The 17,707-nt window shown below is 43.5% G+C and overlaps 2 protein-coding genes across 3 annotated transcripts in view; both read right to left on the bottom strand.

Annotated features, from left to right (window-relative positions):
* Positions 1 to 10,831, bottom strand: part of mib2 (MIB E3 ubiquitin protein ligase 2) — a 60,685-nt gene extending 49,854 nt beyond the window's left edge. For both annotated transcript variants that reach the window (XM_080445090.1, XM_080445091.1), the window contains exon 1: positions 10,697 to 10,831. The gene's annotated coding sequence lies outside the window, so the exon portion shown is untranslated. The remainder of the gene's footprint in view (positions 1 to 10,696) is intronic.
* A 2,337-nt stretch (positions 10,832 to 13,168) lies between these two features.
* On the bottom strand, positions 13,169 to 16,286 carry ubiad1 (UbiA prenyltransferase domain containing 1). Its single transcript, XM_080444730.1, has 3 exons — positions 16,089 to 16,286; positions 14,285 to 14,902; positions 13,169 to 14,108 (listed from the first exon to the last, which is right to left on the bottom strand). Exons 2-3 carry the CDS (start codon positions 14,847 to 14,849, stop codon positions 13,621 to 13,623), a joined length of 1,053 nt encoding a protein of 350 aa, XP_080300856.1. The 5' UTR covers positions 14,850 to 14,902; positions 16,089 to 16,286; the 3' UTR covers positions 13,169 to 13,620.
* Between the last annotated feature and the right edge of the window lie 1,421 nt (positions 16,287 to 17,707).

Raw genomic sequence — 17,707 nt, 5'->3', positions numbered from 1 at the left:
GGAAACGTCGACAGTGGCCTTTTGAGGGAAAAGATCGAAAAGGGATGTTTTTTGAACATTGCAATTCGCCCATTTAGCATTTTATATTCAGAAGTCAAGCAATTCCTATGTTGGATGGTTAATGGATTGGAAGGCATAGGCCCACTTTTACGATACGATTTAGTCACTCATTTCTTGTGCCTGTATTGTCTTGGCAATATTTTAGAAATATTACAAGACCTGCTGCTTCCTCAAATCTTGCACCAGCCCTAATAAAAAAGAAAATCTGTTAAGACCCTTTTAACATTAACCCTTAGAGCAAATTGTACTTATTTATTAGAATAGACTAGACTGAAATCTGAATAGAATAGAATGGAATTTTAGGCAGCAGAGAGAGTCAGGCACCATAATAAATGTATTTACTCAAAATAGTTAAAATAGGCAATCTACAAGCTTACAAAGTGCTGCAATGCAATGTGTTGTGAACTTGTAGATCGGCTATATTCGCTATTTGTCATCATACAACTAAGTATATGGGGCTTAATCGGTTAAATAAAATCACTAATTACACAGTAATGTAATAATATAACAATTATTATGTGAAAAAGGGGTACCGTACAGCCTATTTATTTAGAGCATTAGCCTCTGATGTGTTTTATGAACGTGGTGTACCCGAGCAGAGGCATCCACACATTTTCGAATGGACAAAACCAACAACTGGGACTGCTGTGTCCACCATGAATAACAGCCAATCTCACCATGTGGAGCGAAAGACCCCCCAGAGAGCCTCCCAAGTCACATTTGTCAATATCAACGACGGCTATGAGAGAGAGAGAGAGCCGCCATGACCAATGTAATGATGCCGCAATGAGGGAGAGATACACACAGCATGGAAGTGTTGACGAAGGCCACAAACAACACGGCCAGAGAGACCATCATTTATTATCTTTGCCAGGTCAGAACGGCCAGACATGTGAGTATGTCAGTGACAGAGTCTGTGTGTGTGTCTGTCTGTGTGTCTGTCTGTCTGCAGCTAATCTCAGCCACCGCTGGACAGATAGGCGTGAAACTTTGTACGCACACTCCCAGTAGGCCAAGGAAGACACCTCCACCCCACATTTGTCAAATGTGCCTCATGGTGGCGCTAAAACAGGTCGCTTCACGTTTTGGCCTATAACTGTTGAAGTATACGTCATACAAGAACATTTTTCCCCCTAGGATTCCTTAGATCAGTGGTTTTCAACCAGTGGTCCGGGGACCACCAGTGGTCCTTGGGGGGCTACCAGGGGGTCCCCAGCTAAATTAGTTAACATATCCTCGGAATCATTTTAACCACTTAGCTTTGGCTATTCAAAAATAGCAGATATACAAGCTCATAGCGGCTATGAGCTTGTAGATCTGCTATTTTTTGAAAAATCTTGAAAATGTGTGCAAATCTTTGAATATAATAATTTTTCAAAGAGGACATTTTTAACTCAAATCTTTGCTTCTGGGGGTCCCTGGCACAACACATTTTCAGATGGTGGTCCGCGGCCAAATGTATATCAATGTAGGGGTCCCTGGCATGAAAAAGGTTGAAAACCACTGCCTTAGATCATAACAGAACTTCCCATATATGTCCATTTCTACCTGACTATATTTTTCTGATAGCAATCCGATTGGCTGAAGAAAACAAATCACAAATGAAGTGTCCGATCTGTCCCAAATGTGAATCACATCTCTTGTATGGACTGTGAGGCAGACCTCTTAGAGTGTGGATAAAAATGCCACATTTTGTGTGTCACAACCTTGGTCCATGGAAAGCCCACCCACATGTAAAACCGTACAACCGCAAAATATTGTGATATTTGATTTTGTCCACATTGCTTAACCCTACTCCCCATGTCTACTTCACGTGATAATATCAATTGAAACAATTTCACAATATCCAGGCCACAATGACTATTTCCCACTTGCCTCGTTATTCATTTCATCTCCAGTATAAAACATAAGTAGATGAGATGCTGTAATGCAATACAGGCAGATATTGTATTTCCCATGTTACATCATGGTTGTTGCCAAATGTCTGTGCACTTCTGTTCTGCACTGCCTATGCCTTTCTTGAAAAAAGTACATCTGTCCTCCGCAAAGATCTACTTACAATATACTGTATTAAACCAGTTTCACAAGTGGCAGCAGAGGGCATGAAGCGCTGCTGCGCAGATCTAGGCTACTGGAGATTGAAATGTAACCAGGGAACAGGGCTTAAATAGGCTGCATTTCGGGAGAAGGCCCTACAGGTGACTGCCTGGTTTAGCTGTATAGACAGACAGACAAAAGCATGGTATGTAACTCTTCTGCAGCTCCAGACTGTGGCTGCAGGTCGGAGATGGCGTTTCGCTTCCCTTTCCCCGGCCGGCGGAAGGGGCACTCTGGCCTGGGCCACCTGCGTGCTGAGCCGTCGCTGCCAATCTGTGTCTATAAGACAGCGAGGATAAGCAGCTCTCTGCTTCTCGCGACAGATGGGCTGGCTTCCGTCACACGCCGCAAAGGGGCCTGGATGCGAGGCCGACGTCAGGCTCTCTCAGATAACAACACGCACAAACGAAGCAGGCTCACGACCTGCTTGATGCAGACAGACAAGTTAATTTGAGCACGTCAAGTCTAATTTACACAGCGTTGGGCGCCGACAAATGTAGATCTACAAGCAAAGTATAACTCGGGCATTACAGTGCAAAGACAGATGCAAACATCAATAATACGCGGACATGAGCATTCCTCGTGCACACTCAGTCTGCAATCGTCGGTGAAAGCAAGGAAATTCGGATCCAAAAGGATATTTCAACTGTGCCACAATGAAAGCGCTCACTTCATTTAGCCTGAAAACTCACACACCAACAATATTTCCACTCAAAAGAAGACTAATCAAGGTTCTCACATCACAGAGGATGGCGGTAGGTCTCATAATTCTTTTCCACCAAGCCAAGCATTACATAAGAAGTCACAGCTCTAATGGCCAGGCACCCAGGGCAATGCCATACTAGCTACAACTTATCAATACACAGTCATGGTTCCCCGAGCAGAAGTGACACATTTCTAATTCTGAACCAACAGCCAGTAGCTGTCCACTGAAGTTGCAAAATGGAAATATGAGTCATTAGTGTCATTATTGGCAGACACTATGCTATTGGATATGTGCTACTATGTGAAGTAAGTAGGACCCAAATAGTATTTGCTTAACAGTCTGGTCTGGCTAAAATACGTCTTCATTCCATGTTTTTTTTTTTCAATCTAGTAACCTTTAGGGCTTCATGCTTATTGAAGAACAACAGCCTAACCCTAACCGATGAAAAGGCTCTATGCCTCGCGGCCTCGCTGAGGTTTTGGTCAAAATGAGTTAAAGCCTGTTGGAACTGGTGTGTGGCAGAAACATCTGGTGGCCAATGGATTTTCAGGCAAATCGGATCCTGTGCAAACTACACGTGAGGAAAGATTACACTGGAGTAGGTTATAGTTACTGAACCTAGACTGATATGGGAGCGTACTCATGTTCCCCCAGCCCGATGTTCCCTCCACTCTACAGTATGTTCCCTCAAAGCTAACCTCAACCTTATCCCTAAACCCAACCCTAACCTTAAACCGAGGGAACAAAGGGCTGAGGGAACATGGGGCTGACCCCAACTGATTTTATACGTAAGTCTCATTTCAGTCCCTGAATTCTACTTCTGAAACACGCACTGGATGTCTTTTTAGTTAAACATCAAGAAAAAAATACAAATGGGTTTCCACAAAATGTTGTTTATATTATACTGTATATATTACAAAACAGTACAATGCATTTGAAAATGTTCTGGGACACATTACATTGTGAAAATTGACACTGCCTTGTCAGTGCACAATGATAAAAAAAATACGCAATGTCCTGGCCTTCCCCAACTTAAGCTTATAATGCAACCGAAAGATCCCAATAAAAAGCAGCACTTAACTCCAACAGTTAAGTTAGTTCGCAAACTTTCTCTCTAAAAGCGTTTCTAAGCAGTTTACTAGTGTTAAGCACACACAATTTGCAGTGTTGGACTCCATTAAAGTTCAGTGTCATGAGGCTGGAGGCAATTTTGCCATACCACCATCATGATTTAGGAAAATAGCAGATCTACAAGCTCACAATGCGTTTTCTTGTAGATCTACAATTTTCGGCACATGACACCGTCGTTCGTCAAAGTATAAATGAGGCTTAAATGATTTTACTCACTCCCTATGATCTTCAGCCCACTTCTCAACATTTCTAGGCAGTTGGATCCCTTTTGCCAAGACACCATGAGCCTTTCACTGCTGTTGTCAATGGCTGCTCCAAGTGGCTGTGATAGCTGCTGAACCCTACAGAGCTGTCATTCTGCCAAAGGGGAGTGAACCATTTCCAGCAGATTCTAACTATTTGTTTTGCTGTGAACTTTGCTCTTTGTTTTGGAACAAAATTTCATCTTTTTTGGGGGGCTGACAGATGTTGCTCAAACATAGGACGTACCCGGTTCCCCTAAGATTCTCCAAAGAAAGAAGTGGGGATCTTTCGATACCTAGCGTTTTCTCGATATTAGATTTAACTTTGTTTACAGTGCAACAGTCACTATTAAAGCAGCAATGTGGGTGAAGATTTGACCACTGTCTGTTTGCTACAGCCAGGCTCGGTAAAGAAGGGGCCACATTTCCACTGACATTAATTCAATGCTCAGGCCAAAACATCCTTTCCAACCTCGATATTCAATCACATGCCCAGCTTTACATAGCTCTTCACGTATGTAAATCTTAATTGCAGAGTGGCCTACCTTCTTTATTTGGGCTACCTGTTTAGGAAGATAGCATGTATCAATCAATGAATGGAGCATGTATCAATCAATGAATGGAGAGTGTAGTCTATCTGTGTGGCATCATCGTTCCCCAGTACGACAACGTTAGCTGCTTCTCACCAGATGAAATGCCTCTGACTAGCCGACTAAACAAATTAATATTATTAACCGCCCCACACAATCCATTTCCACAAGCTACAGTTCTAAAACTTGAAAAGGGGTAAGCCACATTCTGTAGGATTATAGTGAGCTGGTTTCGGCAGGTGAAAGAGAAACATGCTTGTGTGTGATGACCAGTAGCCTGTTACACAACAACTGTAGGGGCCAGCCTATAGCCAGATGCCTGCCTGGCCCTGTGTGTCTACTGGCTTTACTACAGTTTTCAATGACATGTGGCATAGCTGTAGATGTATTGCTGCCATGGCTGTGTACCGAATGTGTTTTTCTCAACCGATGCTAAATTTACCTCCCCTCAGTCTGGGAAACTAAACGATAGCTGACAGATAAATGATCTAATGTGTTTTCTGATAAATATAGGCGCAGCCATGTTTGATTTGAAGATAGAAGGCTGTATGGTTTGCAGTTTCCATCATACTTCGCACAAGAACTTGTGTTATTTACTGTACATATTCAAGAACATAATCCCTTTAAAAACACATGAAGATAATGAGGGGGCAGTAACTTACAAGTACAACAGTGAAAATGTCTGCGCCAGTGTACAGAGATGTCACTGTGTTACCGACACAACACAACCTCTTTAGTCCTCTTAAAACGCAGCGCGACTGCACTGCCGCCTCCTATGCATAATAAAAACATGCTCACCCGGGAGCTTTTACCTGTTGGAATAACCGCGTGCAGCAGCAGCGCGGAAACAAGGCGGCCGGTCAACGCGTCCGACAGAGAGGGAGGCGAGGACGCTGCTTCAGCCACGGCTCGACGCAAGATGGAGAGACACGAGAGAAAGGACCGGCGGCGGACCGGCGGAGGTCCCACCAGGTTGGGAGCCGTATCCACGGTGAGGGAGGGGGAGGGGGGAAACAGGAGGAGGAAGAGGACGACGACGACGGAGCCCCGGTGCTGAAGATGCTCTCTCTCTCTGGATGAACCAGAGAGAAGAGGACGAGGTAGAATAAGAGAAGGGAGGCTGTCCGTTTTCCAGGGATGTGATGTATAGTGTATATCTATCTAGAACAGGCAGAGTAACAGCAGTGGCGTCATGCTGCTCAACCCCCCGTGGGCTGAGTGCAGCCACGCAGCCTGAGGGTCCAGATCAGAGCTGAAGGAGAGAAGGGGGGCCCGCCGCAGGAGAAGCAGAGGAGTGCCCCGATGGTGCTGCTGCTACTGGAGGAGGAGGAGTAGGTGGAGGAGGTGGCCAGCGTCGTTTAGTCCTTTGTGAGCCGTGTCAGCAAGGATTACCACAGAGAGGAGGAGGAGGAGGTGTGAGCTGAGGAGGAGGACAGCAGAGGGGGAAGAGACTGGCTGCCCGACGAGCGGTGCATTCAGGTCGACCGCACACCCGCGATCACACACACACACGCGCACACACACTTTCTCTCACATAAACAGGCTGACGGGGGGTCTCGGTTCAGCCAGTGGTCCTCTGGCTCTATTTCCGTCACTGGCAGTGAACCGCGGTGACACACGTGAAGCCCATGCACTGTTTACTGACTGACTGACACACACACACACACACGTACACATATGAATGTACAGCCGTCCTTGTTCATAGCCCACAGGAACACCATTCGCTCCGCTACCAGGGAACAGAGGGGGAGGGGGAGGAGCAATATGTTTTGGTGTGCGTGTGTGTGTGGGGGGGGGGGGTCTAGGCAGAGGAGAGAGAGACAGAAAGAGAAAGAGAGGGGGAGGGGGGGGGGGAAGGGGCGTGGCTGGTAGGGAATGCAATGAATGAGCACCTGCCATCATTCCAATTTGCGAGATCACGGACCGGTTTGTGTGTTGGTCCAGCCGTCTGTGACTTGGCAACCAACGACAACCTCCAGGGCAGGCTTGTGAGAAGGAAAAAAGGGCAGGTAGGTTGTGTACGCGTTTTTACCGTAGCACTGATCAATCCTCTTTAACGTGGGCCACAGCTGTGGCAGACGTGCCCCAATATGGTTCACAGCCGGCCGACACGGCGCCCTGCCAATTGTGGTACACAGAACACTACACTGACTGCACACAGTATATGAATCTACAGCTGGCGTAGCTAGTCCCTGAATGGCCAATGAAATGAGGGTGAACATGTGTGTGTGTGTGGGGGGGGGGGGGACAGACTCATATAATGAAGTCTACTACTCTGCTCTCCCATCCTGTAAACAAAAGCCTATGCTGTTCATGTGATCAGTACCGATATATATACATTTAATATTTTCCCATCTATTCTTCTGGGGTCCTTGGAACAACATATTTTGAGATGGGGGTCCGCGGCCAAATACATATAATTTTGGGGGTCATCGAAAAGTTGGAACACCACCGATATAGCAACACACTGTTACTAAAAACATTTTTAGATATGTGTTTGGCCAGGGACCCCCATCTCAAAATGCTTTGTTCCAGGGACCCCCCAGAAGCAAAGATTTGAGTTACAAATGTTCGCTTTAACAAAATACATAATATTAAGATTTGAAAAAATGTTCAAGATTTTCCAAAAATAGCAGATCTACAAGCTCATAGCACGGCACTGTGCGTATATCTGCTATTTTGAATAGCCAAACAAATCTAAAATGATACAGATGCGTTCCCGGATTGAATGGGAGAGAAAAGGAGCTTTCATTTACACAGCTCTCATTCTGAAGGACACTGAAGCGCAGACAGCACGGACAGAGTTCAAATGAGACAGAGATCTGTGGTGAAATTAAGATAGGCACTGGTGCAACCAGGATGGGAGATTTATCTCCATAAGATTAGATAAGACCTTTATTGATCCCGCCGGGGAAATTCAGGCGCCAAAAGACCAAATCCATCACCAAATACTGCTGCCGTTTTATCGACCTAACGCCATGATAGCAAAACAAACAACATTTGAAGGTACTTCGATTCTAAAAATCAAATTCACCTCAATGTCATCATGTATTTGTCATGATGAGTGGAATTAAGTCTGACTAGTGACCACCATGCAAATGTTAATCAAAGCGATTGAAATAATTTATAACAAAAAATTATTGAATCCATCTTCAAAAATAGCAAAAATAACTGATCTACATGCTCACAACGAGTCACATCGACAACAATGTTTCCGTGCCACCGACAACTTATAAAACAATTTATTACAAATATTTGTTGATTTGTTGATATATATATAGAGAGAGATTATGCACACACACACACGGACACACACGGACACACACACACTAAATACAGTATATAGAAATTAGCTGTTTACAGACAGACAGACTCATGGGAGCAAAAACATAATCCCTCGCCTTTGGACGTTCTGGCCTGGCAGAGATAATAACACAATGTATGGCGGTACTTCCTTGGCCTACTGGAAATTTTGCACTGATCGGTCCAGTGGTTTGCGAGATTAGCCCCGTACAACACACACACACAGACACATAGACAGACCCTCTCTAGAATGTTCGGCTCCAACAGAGCCACGCCATGTAAAGTAACAACTCATAGCAGCACTGTCATTGATTATTACTCAACTGCATCAATGCTCTTCTGTTTTATCACAAGGCCCAGTGATAAAACTAACTAACTAAATAAATACATAAACCACTATCTGTTAAGTCAGTGTATCAAATTACTCCAGTCTCTCTAGTCTACGTGGATGGCAGGCAGTTGCAATATCTTGACATTGACATTTAATCTCATTTGTTCTTCAGCAGGGATAAATAGTCTGTTACACATCAAAACAGGATGTAAGCAAAGCATTGTTAAGCAGTTCAGTCCACCCACAAGCCCACATTGAATAAATAAATAAACAAATACAAAAAAGGTATAATGCTAGTCAATCCCCTATGGGATCAAGTCAAATCCCTTTTGGCTCTGCATTTATAGTTATATAGTCAAAGTGTGTTTGAAATTTGGGGTTGATCGGACACTGCGTTCATACAAATTTAATTTAATTACATTTTAATTTAATACAGACCTCTCCCGCCAAGTTTGCAAGGCAATCATAGCCAATCGGAATGGAATATATTAAAACATTGTGATTAGTTAGACGGCAAAAGATGGAAGATGAAATGAATTAAAAATGTGATTTGTATATCCCAACTCCCTAGACCAGAAATGTCAGAAATGCTCAGACACACCAAAAACAGGAACCAGACGTAGGTAGCCTGCATCCCAAAAAAACAGAGGACACGTCCAACTCTCACTACAAACGCACAAGCACGCACGCACACACACACACACACCCCTACCTTTAAAATGTCTTACCTTGAGAATATCTGCATAATACCTTCCCCATTTTACCTGCCCCAGTCTACACAGGCAAAACAAGCAATGTGCGGATGAGTGATTGAGTTTCACATGATCTCTCCATCTCTCTCTACTCTAAACTGAATGACTCAATCAACTTTGACTTGACCAATGACAAAAGCCTGCAGTTGGACTTTGTTGTTGACCAACAAACTCTGAACAGGATGAGACTTTAGCTGAGACATGGCAGCTGATTGAACAAGTAGGTGTGGCTGGCTGTGATGCTGATAGTGACTGATATCCTATGTTTCCCTGTGAAATATGCAGATGACCTTACTAGGCCCTAGGGTTGGGATACGGAACCGGAGAAACTGGAATCGGTTCCACATTTGCAATCACACTGTAAGAGCTGATATGTGAACTTCACATCTGCTATACAATTAGAATACCGGTGGTTCTCATACTTTTTAATTTCAAGGGCCATCATAACTCTGAGAGCGTACAAATGGAACCAAATGGACCCATAAGGGTCCATTTGGTTCCATGTGTACGCTCTCAGAGTTACGGACCGTTAAGAGGGAATTGTTAAGGAACCGTCACCATACATTTACAATCACATAGGTCCTGGTGGTGTCTCTACCTGGCCTGACACAGAAGGCCTTGGATTCTGTGGAGAATGGGGCCGTGCCGGAGTTTTCACTGGCTATGAATGGAGCTGAGACCATGGATATGGTAATGAGTGCCAGGAGAGAGGACAATATGTCATTTACCAAAGACCTTTATTTTATCACTTCTCATGCATCTGCTAATGATGTTTTTATGATGTCATATGATTGATGTACAGGTTTTTTAATTAGGTTTTATGATTGCAATCAATATACGTTTTTTTTTGTTTTCTGCCTTGTCAAGTTTTAATAAATGAAACGTAAAAAATCGGTAAAATACTCATTTATGCAGAGATGTCTTCCTAGACATGTTGCCGTTTACTACTGAGGATTTCGCTGTCTGACTGAGGCAAATTCAACCCAATGACCACCGATGACAGGTGTGGAATCATGACAATGGAGCTATAGCACACAGACCCATTCAGGAAGACAGAAGCCATTCAGATGCGATCATGTTACTGATGATAATAACATACCAATGAAAACATAATACTGTACCTTGAGTCATCATTCTGCTACTGTACATTAATGATGATGGGTTGACTGACTTCCCCAAACCTTTTTTTTATTGTGTCTGTGGGACACATTTGCAAACATAAATTAGATTGCCAAGCAAATTGCAAATGTCCACGGCAAACGCCAACAGAAAATCATGTCGCCTATGTCTCTCTAGCTGGTAGCCAACAACATTAGCCTCCTAGCCACTACTGTCTACTGTATGAGCCTGCTGCTGCTGCTAGTGCGGCTAACGCTATATGTGGCTATATTACTGATGGCTGGCTGGCTGGCTGACCAACCCTCTCCTCAAGCTCGTATACAGTGAAAAACAACAACTTGTGTATCAATGGCTTCAGAACTCACCGGACCCGGGTCGGGAGAAGATCAGTTTGCACAACGATGATGTGCCTCCATGGCATGGTCCATGTTGAGCGCTGACAGACACGTATGTTCAGGTGCTGGTTGAGGACACAGAGTGTTCAGTACAACAGGGAGGTGTTGCAGACTAGGCTTCAAACAGCTAGCTAGTCACAACAACACGCCCCTCAATGCGTCACCTCTGATCTCCATACAGGACACCCCGCTGTGTTGGGGGGGGGGGGGGCGGTAGAAAATACATACACACGCACACGCGCACACGCACACACCCCCCCACACACACACACACACACACACACACACACACACTGTGTAATGTCTTTATATAGCCCTGCTGCTACTGTGGGTAGGGACCAATTAGGGACCAATTACCTGGATATCAACATTGAGATTATAAATGTGTGGCAATATCAATTTCATTTTCCAAAAATTTGCGAAAATATCATAGGCTACTACTACCAATATCTCTGTAGATAGCCTACAAGCTGACAAGCTTCGCAATGTGATGGGCTGTGAGATCTGCTATTTTAGCTTTTTTTGGGGGGGGGGGGGTTGAAAAAAATTAGAACACAACACGGATAACAGCATACTTATATCACAATATCCAAAATTTAGTCTCACAATATAGATATTATAATAACGACATATTGCCCAGCCCTAACAAACACGCACACACACACACACACGCACACGCGCACACACACACACACACACACACACACACACACACACACACACAAACACACACACACACACACACACAAAAGCCAGGAGATTTTATTTCTATATCAACATATCAACTATCAACATTTCTATTGCCAGCTGAGCAATATATCGATATTATATTGATATACCCAGACGGTTACGCCAACCGTCCGGACCTTACCTGACTGTTCTAACTGATCTATTATTTGCCTTTACCCACTACTTATATTAAGCTACTGATGATTATTTATAAAAAATCTCATTGTGTAATATTTGTGAAAGAACCAATGGTCATCCCCACAATATCACCAAAATCAAGGTATTTGGTCAAACATATTGTGATATTTGATTTTATCCATATTGTCAATTTTTACATAGTAGGAAACTGCATTGTGTATTGCAACATTTTGGATATATAACATGTGTATACATGTCACACAGTACGATTGGAGAACCAGTCAGATTGAAAAAGGTGCACTCGGTTTCACCGACGGTGGTGCACCGCCTGAAGGTGACTTGAGCCACGGCTGAGCAAGCTGAGGCGAGAGGGACACCGTGCCGAGCGTTGCGAACTTGAAGTCGACTCAGCGCAGTCCAAGTTATGTACCGATAGGCACAGAATCCTACACTGATGTACAGACAGACAGACACACTGAACACTGATGTACAGACAGACAAAACAAGCACTTCTTTTTCAATCTGACTGGTTCTTCAATCGTACTGTAACATTATATACAGTGTGTGTGTGTGTGTGTGTGTGTGTGTGTGTGTGTGTGTGTGTGTGTGTGTGTGTGTGTGTGTGTGTGTATATATATATATATATATATATATAGTGTGTGTATATACATACTTAGCCTCGCGTGGCCAGACAATATCACACGACACACTGCGTGGATATTAGTCTGGTCCCTATCAACGATAGATTTTTTTCCAAGGGGCGGTTACAAAAAGATCCAAACGGACTCTATTGGTTAGACCTAAACCAATCAGAGCAGTGCTTCCTTGTTCACGAACTAATCAGAGCAGTGCTTCCTTGTACGTCATTGCTCCAAATAAGGTGATAAGCCCGCCCACATTTGGATACTGGGCCCTGGTTGGCTCTACACCACTGCGGAGGGAGAGAAATGGAATCTCTATGGATGGGGGCCAGACCTAATCTGCCGAGGGCTAAAGTGCGATGCGATTTTGCAAAGGCAGATTCGGCTGGAACCAGGCTAATACATACTCTGACACACATTTCTTTAAATAAAATAGCAGATTGTAGCTCTTGAATGTTTTTGACAACTTTTGAAAGTACTAAATAAGTACTAGATATTGTCTGGGATTCAAGGTATTTGGTCCAAAATATTTTGCATTATATGTTGCGATTTGGAAGGACTTCATAACTCTCACCATCACAAAAAGCAGAGAAGTTGATGGTATTGGTTTTTACGTTGTCTTATAGTGCCCCCTGTTGTTGAAGACTTAAGTCTACAAGCTGTTCAATTCTTAGTAACTCAGATCAGTCTGTTCTAGATCTTGAATTCTGTGGGACTATTCAGTTGAACTCGTCTTCTGAGATAGAAATATACGATTTAGTCACTGTTGCATACCTTTTAATCAGTTTCTTAATCCATGGTTAATAGGCCACTGTTCTTTTATCCGATTCTTTTTTTTTTTACCCATTGTTATTAGGCCACAAGCTTTCCCTACATGATAATTGAAGCCCTTGACATTTATTGATATTTGACAAGTAATGATCGCACATCCCACCAAGTTCAAAAAGTTTTATTTGAATTTAACAAAATCCAGTTTGGCTCTCCAAATGAGTCAAAAATTCATAAATTCCCATGGCGCTCTGTAAAGAAAATATGTTTAGATTTGGTTAATTGACATTCGTATGTTGTATCTTAAGGAACTAATGGAATATGGCAATTGTTCCTTTGCTGTCTGTCCTTATATAAAGAAAGCACATGGCCCGCCTCTATTGTAACAAAACGACACTAACTCTTAACTGAACCAACAACACACATTATTGTGTGCTTAATACTGAAAAGAAAAAGAAAATACACATCTGAATAGGTCCTCTGCATCAAAGATGAGTAACTAAACTAAAACGTATAAATTATACAATAAATTAAAGCCTTTGAAACGCCTCGAACCGTTACGAACACAAAGACATACATAAACTATGTGGTATTTTTTTAAATGCCACAGCTATTCAATCACAGTAATGGCAAGCTGCCTTGAGGTGCGAGAATGATCCCAAAGACGTAAAAAAGTCCCATTAGCAGGTTGAGCTTGGCCGTCTTCTGCGGGATCTTGGAATAGTACCTGCTGCGGAACTGCTTCTCCAGGGGGAAGGCCATGGGCAGAGTGAGCAGAGGCAGCGCCATGCTGATGGTGTAGTGTGTGGCCAGGATGCAAAAAATCACGTAGGGGACGAAGAGCAGGAGGTTGTAGAGAACGTAGGACAGCGTGGGGCCAATGAGGATGGCCAGTGTGACGATGCCTGCTTGCTTGTCAGAGTCCATGTCTCTGGTGTTGTTGCTGTGGAGGATCGCCTCTGTGTTGAGGGCCAGAGGGACGGCGTAAACCAGGGGCAGCACTGACAGGTAGCCCACTTGCACGGCATGCGCAAACATAACTGCAAGCGGGCCAAAGGTAATCAGGATGACCACGTCTCCTAGAGCCACATATTTAAGACCAATGCCTGGGAAGAGAGAGAACAGATACAAATATCAATGTAGACAAACATAATCAACTCTGATAACTTCAGTTTGTGACTGGAATAAATTGTACAGATGTTTGCTTACTAGTGATTTTTCTGTCACAGACAGGGTAATGAAAATGGTTAAGCCAACAGATCTAGGTTAATATTTCACCCACCTCCGGTGTATAGAAATGAGCTTGAGAGTCCTCCAAAGTAAATAAGGGCTAGGTGCTCCAGTCTCAGCGTAGAGAGAAAGTACAGCAGAGTGGCACACAAGCACCCCACAGAATACAGCACTGCTCCAAACATAACCACGTCCTGCGGGGCCAAGATCTCATCGACCAGAGTCCTATCATCGCTCTTCTTGTGGTCAATTCCCTTGGAGAAATCATAGTAGGTGTTCACGAGGTTCCCCGCCCCATGGACAACCAAGACACAGAAAGCACACACCATCAGAATGACCAAGTCCACAGAACCGTCCAGTTTGTATGCCAGGGCACTGCCAAGTGCCACAGGCGTAAGAGAGGCGCTGAAGCTCCACGGTCTCAGCGCCAGCACATAGGCAGCACACTTGTGCCTCATGTGGGTCGTAACGCGGGCCATCCTCGACATCTGGTGGTTGGCCTGGTGGTGGTTTTGTACCATGTCATTCAAACCGGTCTGCCATTGTTGGCCATTGTGACCATTTGATCCAGCTAACACAAATGTTTCTGCCCGGCTTTGTGCCTGTCCTTTGGCCATTTCTGTGCCAGGGTCCCAGGGTACCAGCAGTGCTCCCAAATTCCAAAGTGTTCCTGTATGAACAAGAAACACATACAGAATCAAAAAAGGCAACAGACAGGAGCACCAGTGACCTTTTTAAGCCTCCGCTAGCAAAAAACATTAGGCATTTTGTTTTTTGGGTTGTCCGTTCCTACAAGTACATCCTTCCAAATCCAAACCTTGTGAATGCGATATCTCAGGAACGAATGTCGTAAGGGAATTTCTTCAAATTGTGCACATGATACATCCACATCTTTAACTCAAGAATGAACTGATTAGAATTTGGTGGTCAAAAAGGTAAGGTCACTTTGACCTTCACTAAGTAATATACTAATGCAGTACCTGTCATCAGAGTACTTGGGAAGCCAGTCTGGAGCCATGTGGAACGCCATACCATATATGGGAAAGACTGACGTCATAATTGATGCTGCCACCATCAGCAAGCTGATGTTCAAATTATTATGTCAATCGTCTTCATATTTGGGCAAAAACTCCATAACATAAGACAAAGATTTTAGTCATTTACAGACAGACGTAAAATGCAACTTACTGGCGGAGGCATACCCCAATGGAACAAGCCATGGTGCCTTCTTGGGTAATCCTTTTTAGCATCCCTAAGTATAGAACTGTACTTTCTGTACTTTTTTTTGCAAAGTGCTAAATAATAAAGTATTCAATCAATCAAAAAGCATGTAGAACCACGATGCAGCATTTATAGCTTACAGTTGTTATAATAAGCATGAGTTGCTCTAGAAGTTATTGTAATAACTTCATGATCGTAAACCTAAGACAGCTGAAAATATCTTGGGAGAAGTGTCGCCCCCTTCCTCTCATTCCAGGGACATTGTTGCCCCCGATGCCACGTCCTGCCTCGATATTTCATTCTGACGATGGTGAGAGCAGCTTTGAGTCGATGAGAAAGGAGATCATGTACACTGACACTGTCTGATGACAACTATCTGTCATTAGTTAAATTACACAACAGCCACCTACTAGCTTGGCAGCTGATCTAACACCAGCCAACCTCCTACCTCGTTTAACTCAAGAGTGTACAAATGGAACCAAATGGACCCATTCGTACACTCTTTGAGTTAAACAAGAAGCAGCCTTTGCCCTTTACTAACCATCTAAGATTATTGGATTAAAGCTAAGTGGCTAAGTGTGTTAGCACTGGAAGGGGAGTGAAATGTCCGACAGACAGCAGAGCACACCATTTACCTTTCAATGCGTTTCCCTTTCCCAAGGTGGACTGTTATTTGACGCCCTGTAGGAGCATTATTTCTGTTGCGTACATCCAAACCACGGGGGTTGAACCTGCTTCGTCTCCCGGGGAATACGTGTCAGTTGGGAAGGGATTTAATTGCCAGGGTGGCCGCTGTGGTCGTTCGCCCTGCACCTGACGATGGCCGCCATTTCCTCCTGCGCAGGCGAGCAGTGTTGCCAGGTTTGGCCAGAGAAATAAGCAACGAGGTCTATGAAAACAAGCCCAAAGGAAGACAGAGCGCTTTAAACGTATATGCATCTACAAGCTCACAACGCGTCACGATGCGACGCTTTGTGAGCTCGTAGATGTGCTATTTTTAAAAAAAAATCTTGCATTAAAATGTGGAATATTTGGATTTTTTTTAAAAAAACATTCTAACAACGCAAATGCTCGCCTGGGCACAAAACACTTTCATGAAAATATTTGAGAACAACTGTTTTAAATAATTATAAAGAAATGTGGAAACGAGACCCCAAAAAAAACCAACCCGCAACTACCGATATTTACAAGCAATTTTCCAGAAAAACAAGCCCAAAGTCGCTCATAATAAACAGACATGGCAACGCTGTAGACAAGTCCGACACTCCGCAGAGATCCGTTCGGCAACGATTGGAAGTCTATCTTTAGTTCCGCCTGCAAAAATATTAAGACCTTTTAAAATAACCAAATATCAATTTTCATTTAATTCAAGGATGTGTGTTATCGTGTCTCGCAGTGCTGGAAAAATAGGGGGTAGAGTCCATTTTTTTAATGTGATTTTAAAACAAGTTTTATGCCTGGAGGTCAAACCACTCACAATTTGTTCCCTCTATGAAATTATGAAATGTGACTTTCCAGGTGGAATTATGCAATATTTGCCTACTATCACTATCACCACCCCCACACAATTCTGCACTGGGATTCAAACATGCCATAGTTCATGGCATGTATGGTTCATGTCATGCCATAGTTCAGTGGTTCTCAACCTGTGGGTCGGGACCCCCAGGGCCCGGGGGTCCCCACATTGGGAGAGGGGTCCCCTCCCCAGATGACAGTGAAGTGACAATTAATACGAGAAGAAAGAAAAGAAAAAGACCATTACTCCATAAAAAGTAATCAACAAACTATACTATAAAAACTGGCCAAACATTGGCCAAAAATTGTCAAATAATATAAGAAAGAGGCAAAAAAAAATGTAAAAATAGCGCTGCGAGGCGTTGTGAACTTGCAGATCGGCTATTTTCACATTATTTATCTGTGGAACCGAGTCAAAGAAAATGTAATGATTCAACTACTACATTCCAAGTGCTTGTCAGGGTGGGGGGGGGGGGTCCCCAGTCCAAATATGATTATTTTGGGGGGTCACAGCCTGAAAAGGTTGAGAACCACTGCCATGGTTAGCCTCTGTGCAGTTTCTAAAACATTCAACTTCAACTTTATTGTCACTTCACATGTTACAACTGTAAAAAGTGGGTGGAATTATTTGTCATACAAGGCCAGCTCCCATCATTTGCAGTTTGCAAGAAAGGGGGAAAGAATTAATAAAAAGAAGGAAAACAGGTCAGGTCAAAAAAAAATCCTATAAGCTAGGTCT

This window comes from Gymnoscopelus braueri (assembly GCF_963280865.1).
Source record: "Gymnoscopelus braueri genome assembly, chromosome: 12".
Classification (NCBI taxonomy): domain Eukaryota; kingdom Metazoa; phylum Chordata; class Actinopteri; order Myctophiformes; family Myctophidae; genus Gymnoscopelus; species Gymnoscopelus braueri.
This window is presented reverse-complemented; position numbering and strand designations above follow the sequence as displayed.

Bases quoted from the DNA above. Each gene is read 5' to 3' on its own strand.
- ubiad1 (XM_080444730.1), bottom strand. From the start codon at position 14,849: ATGGCCAAAGGACAGGCACAAAGCCGGGCAGAAACATTTGTGTTAGCT. The intron at 14,109-14,284 runs GTGGGTGAAATA...CTCTCTTCCCAG, and splicing joins CTCATTTCTATACACCGGAG to GCATTGGTCTTAAATATGTG.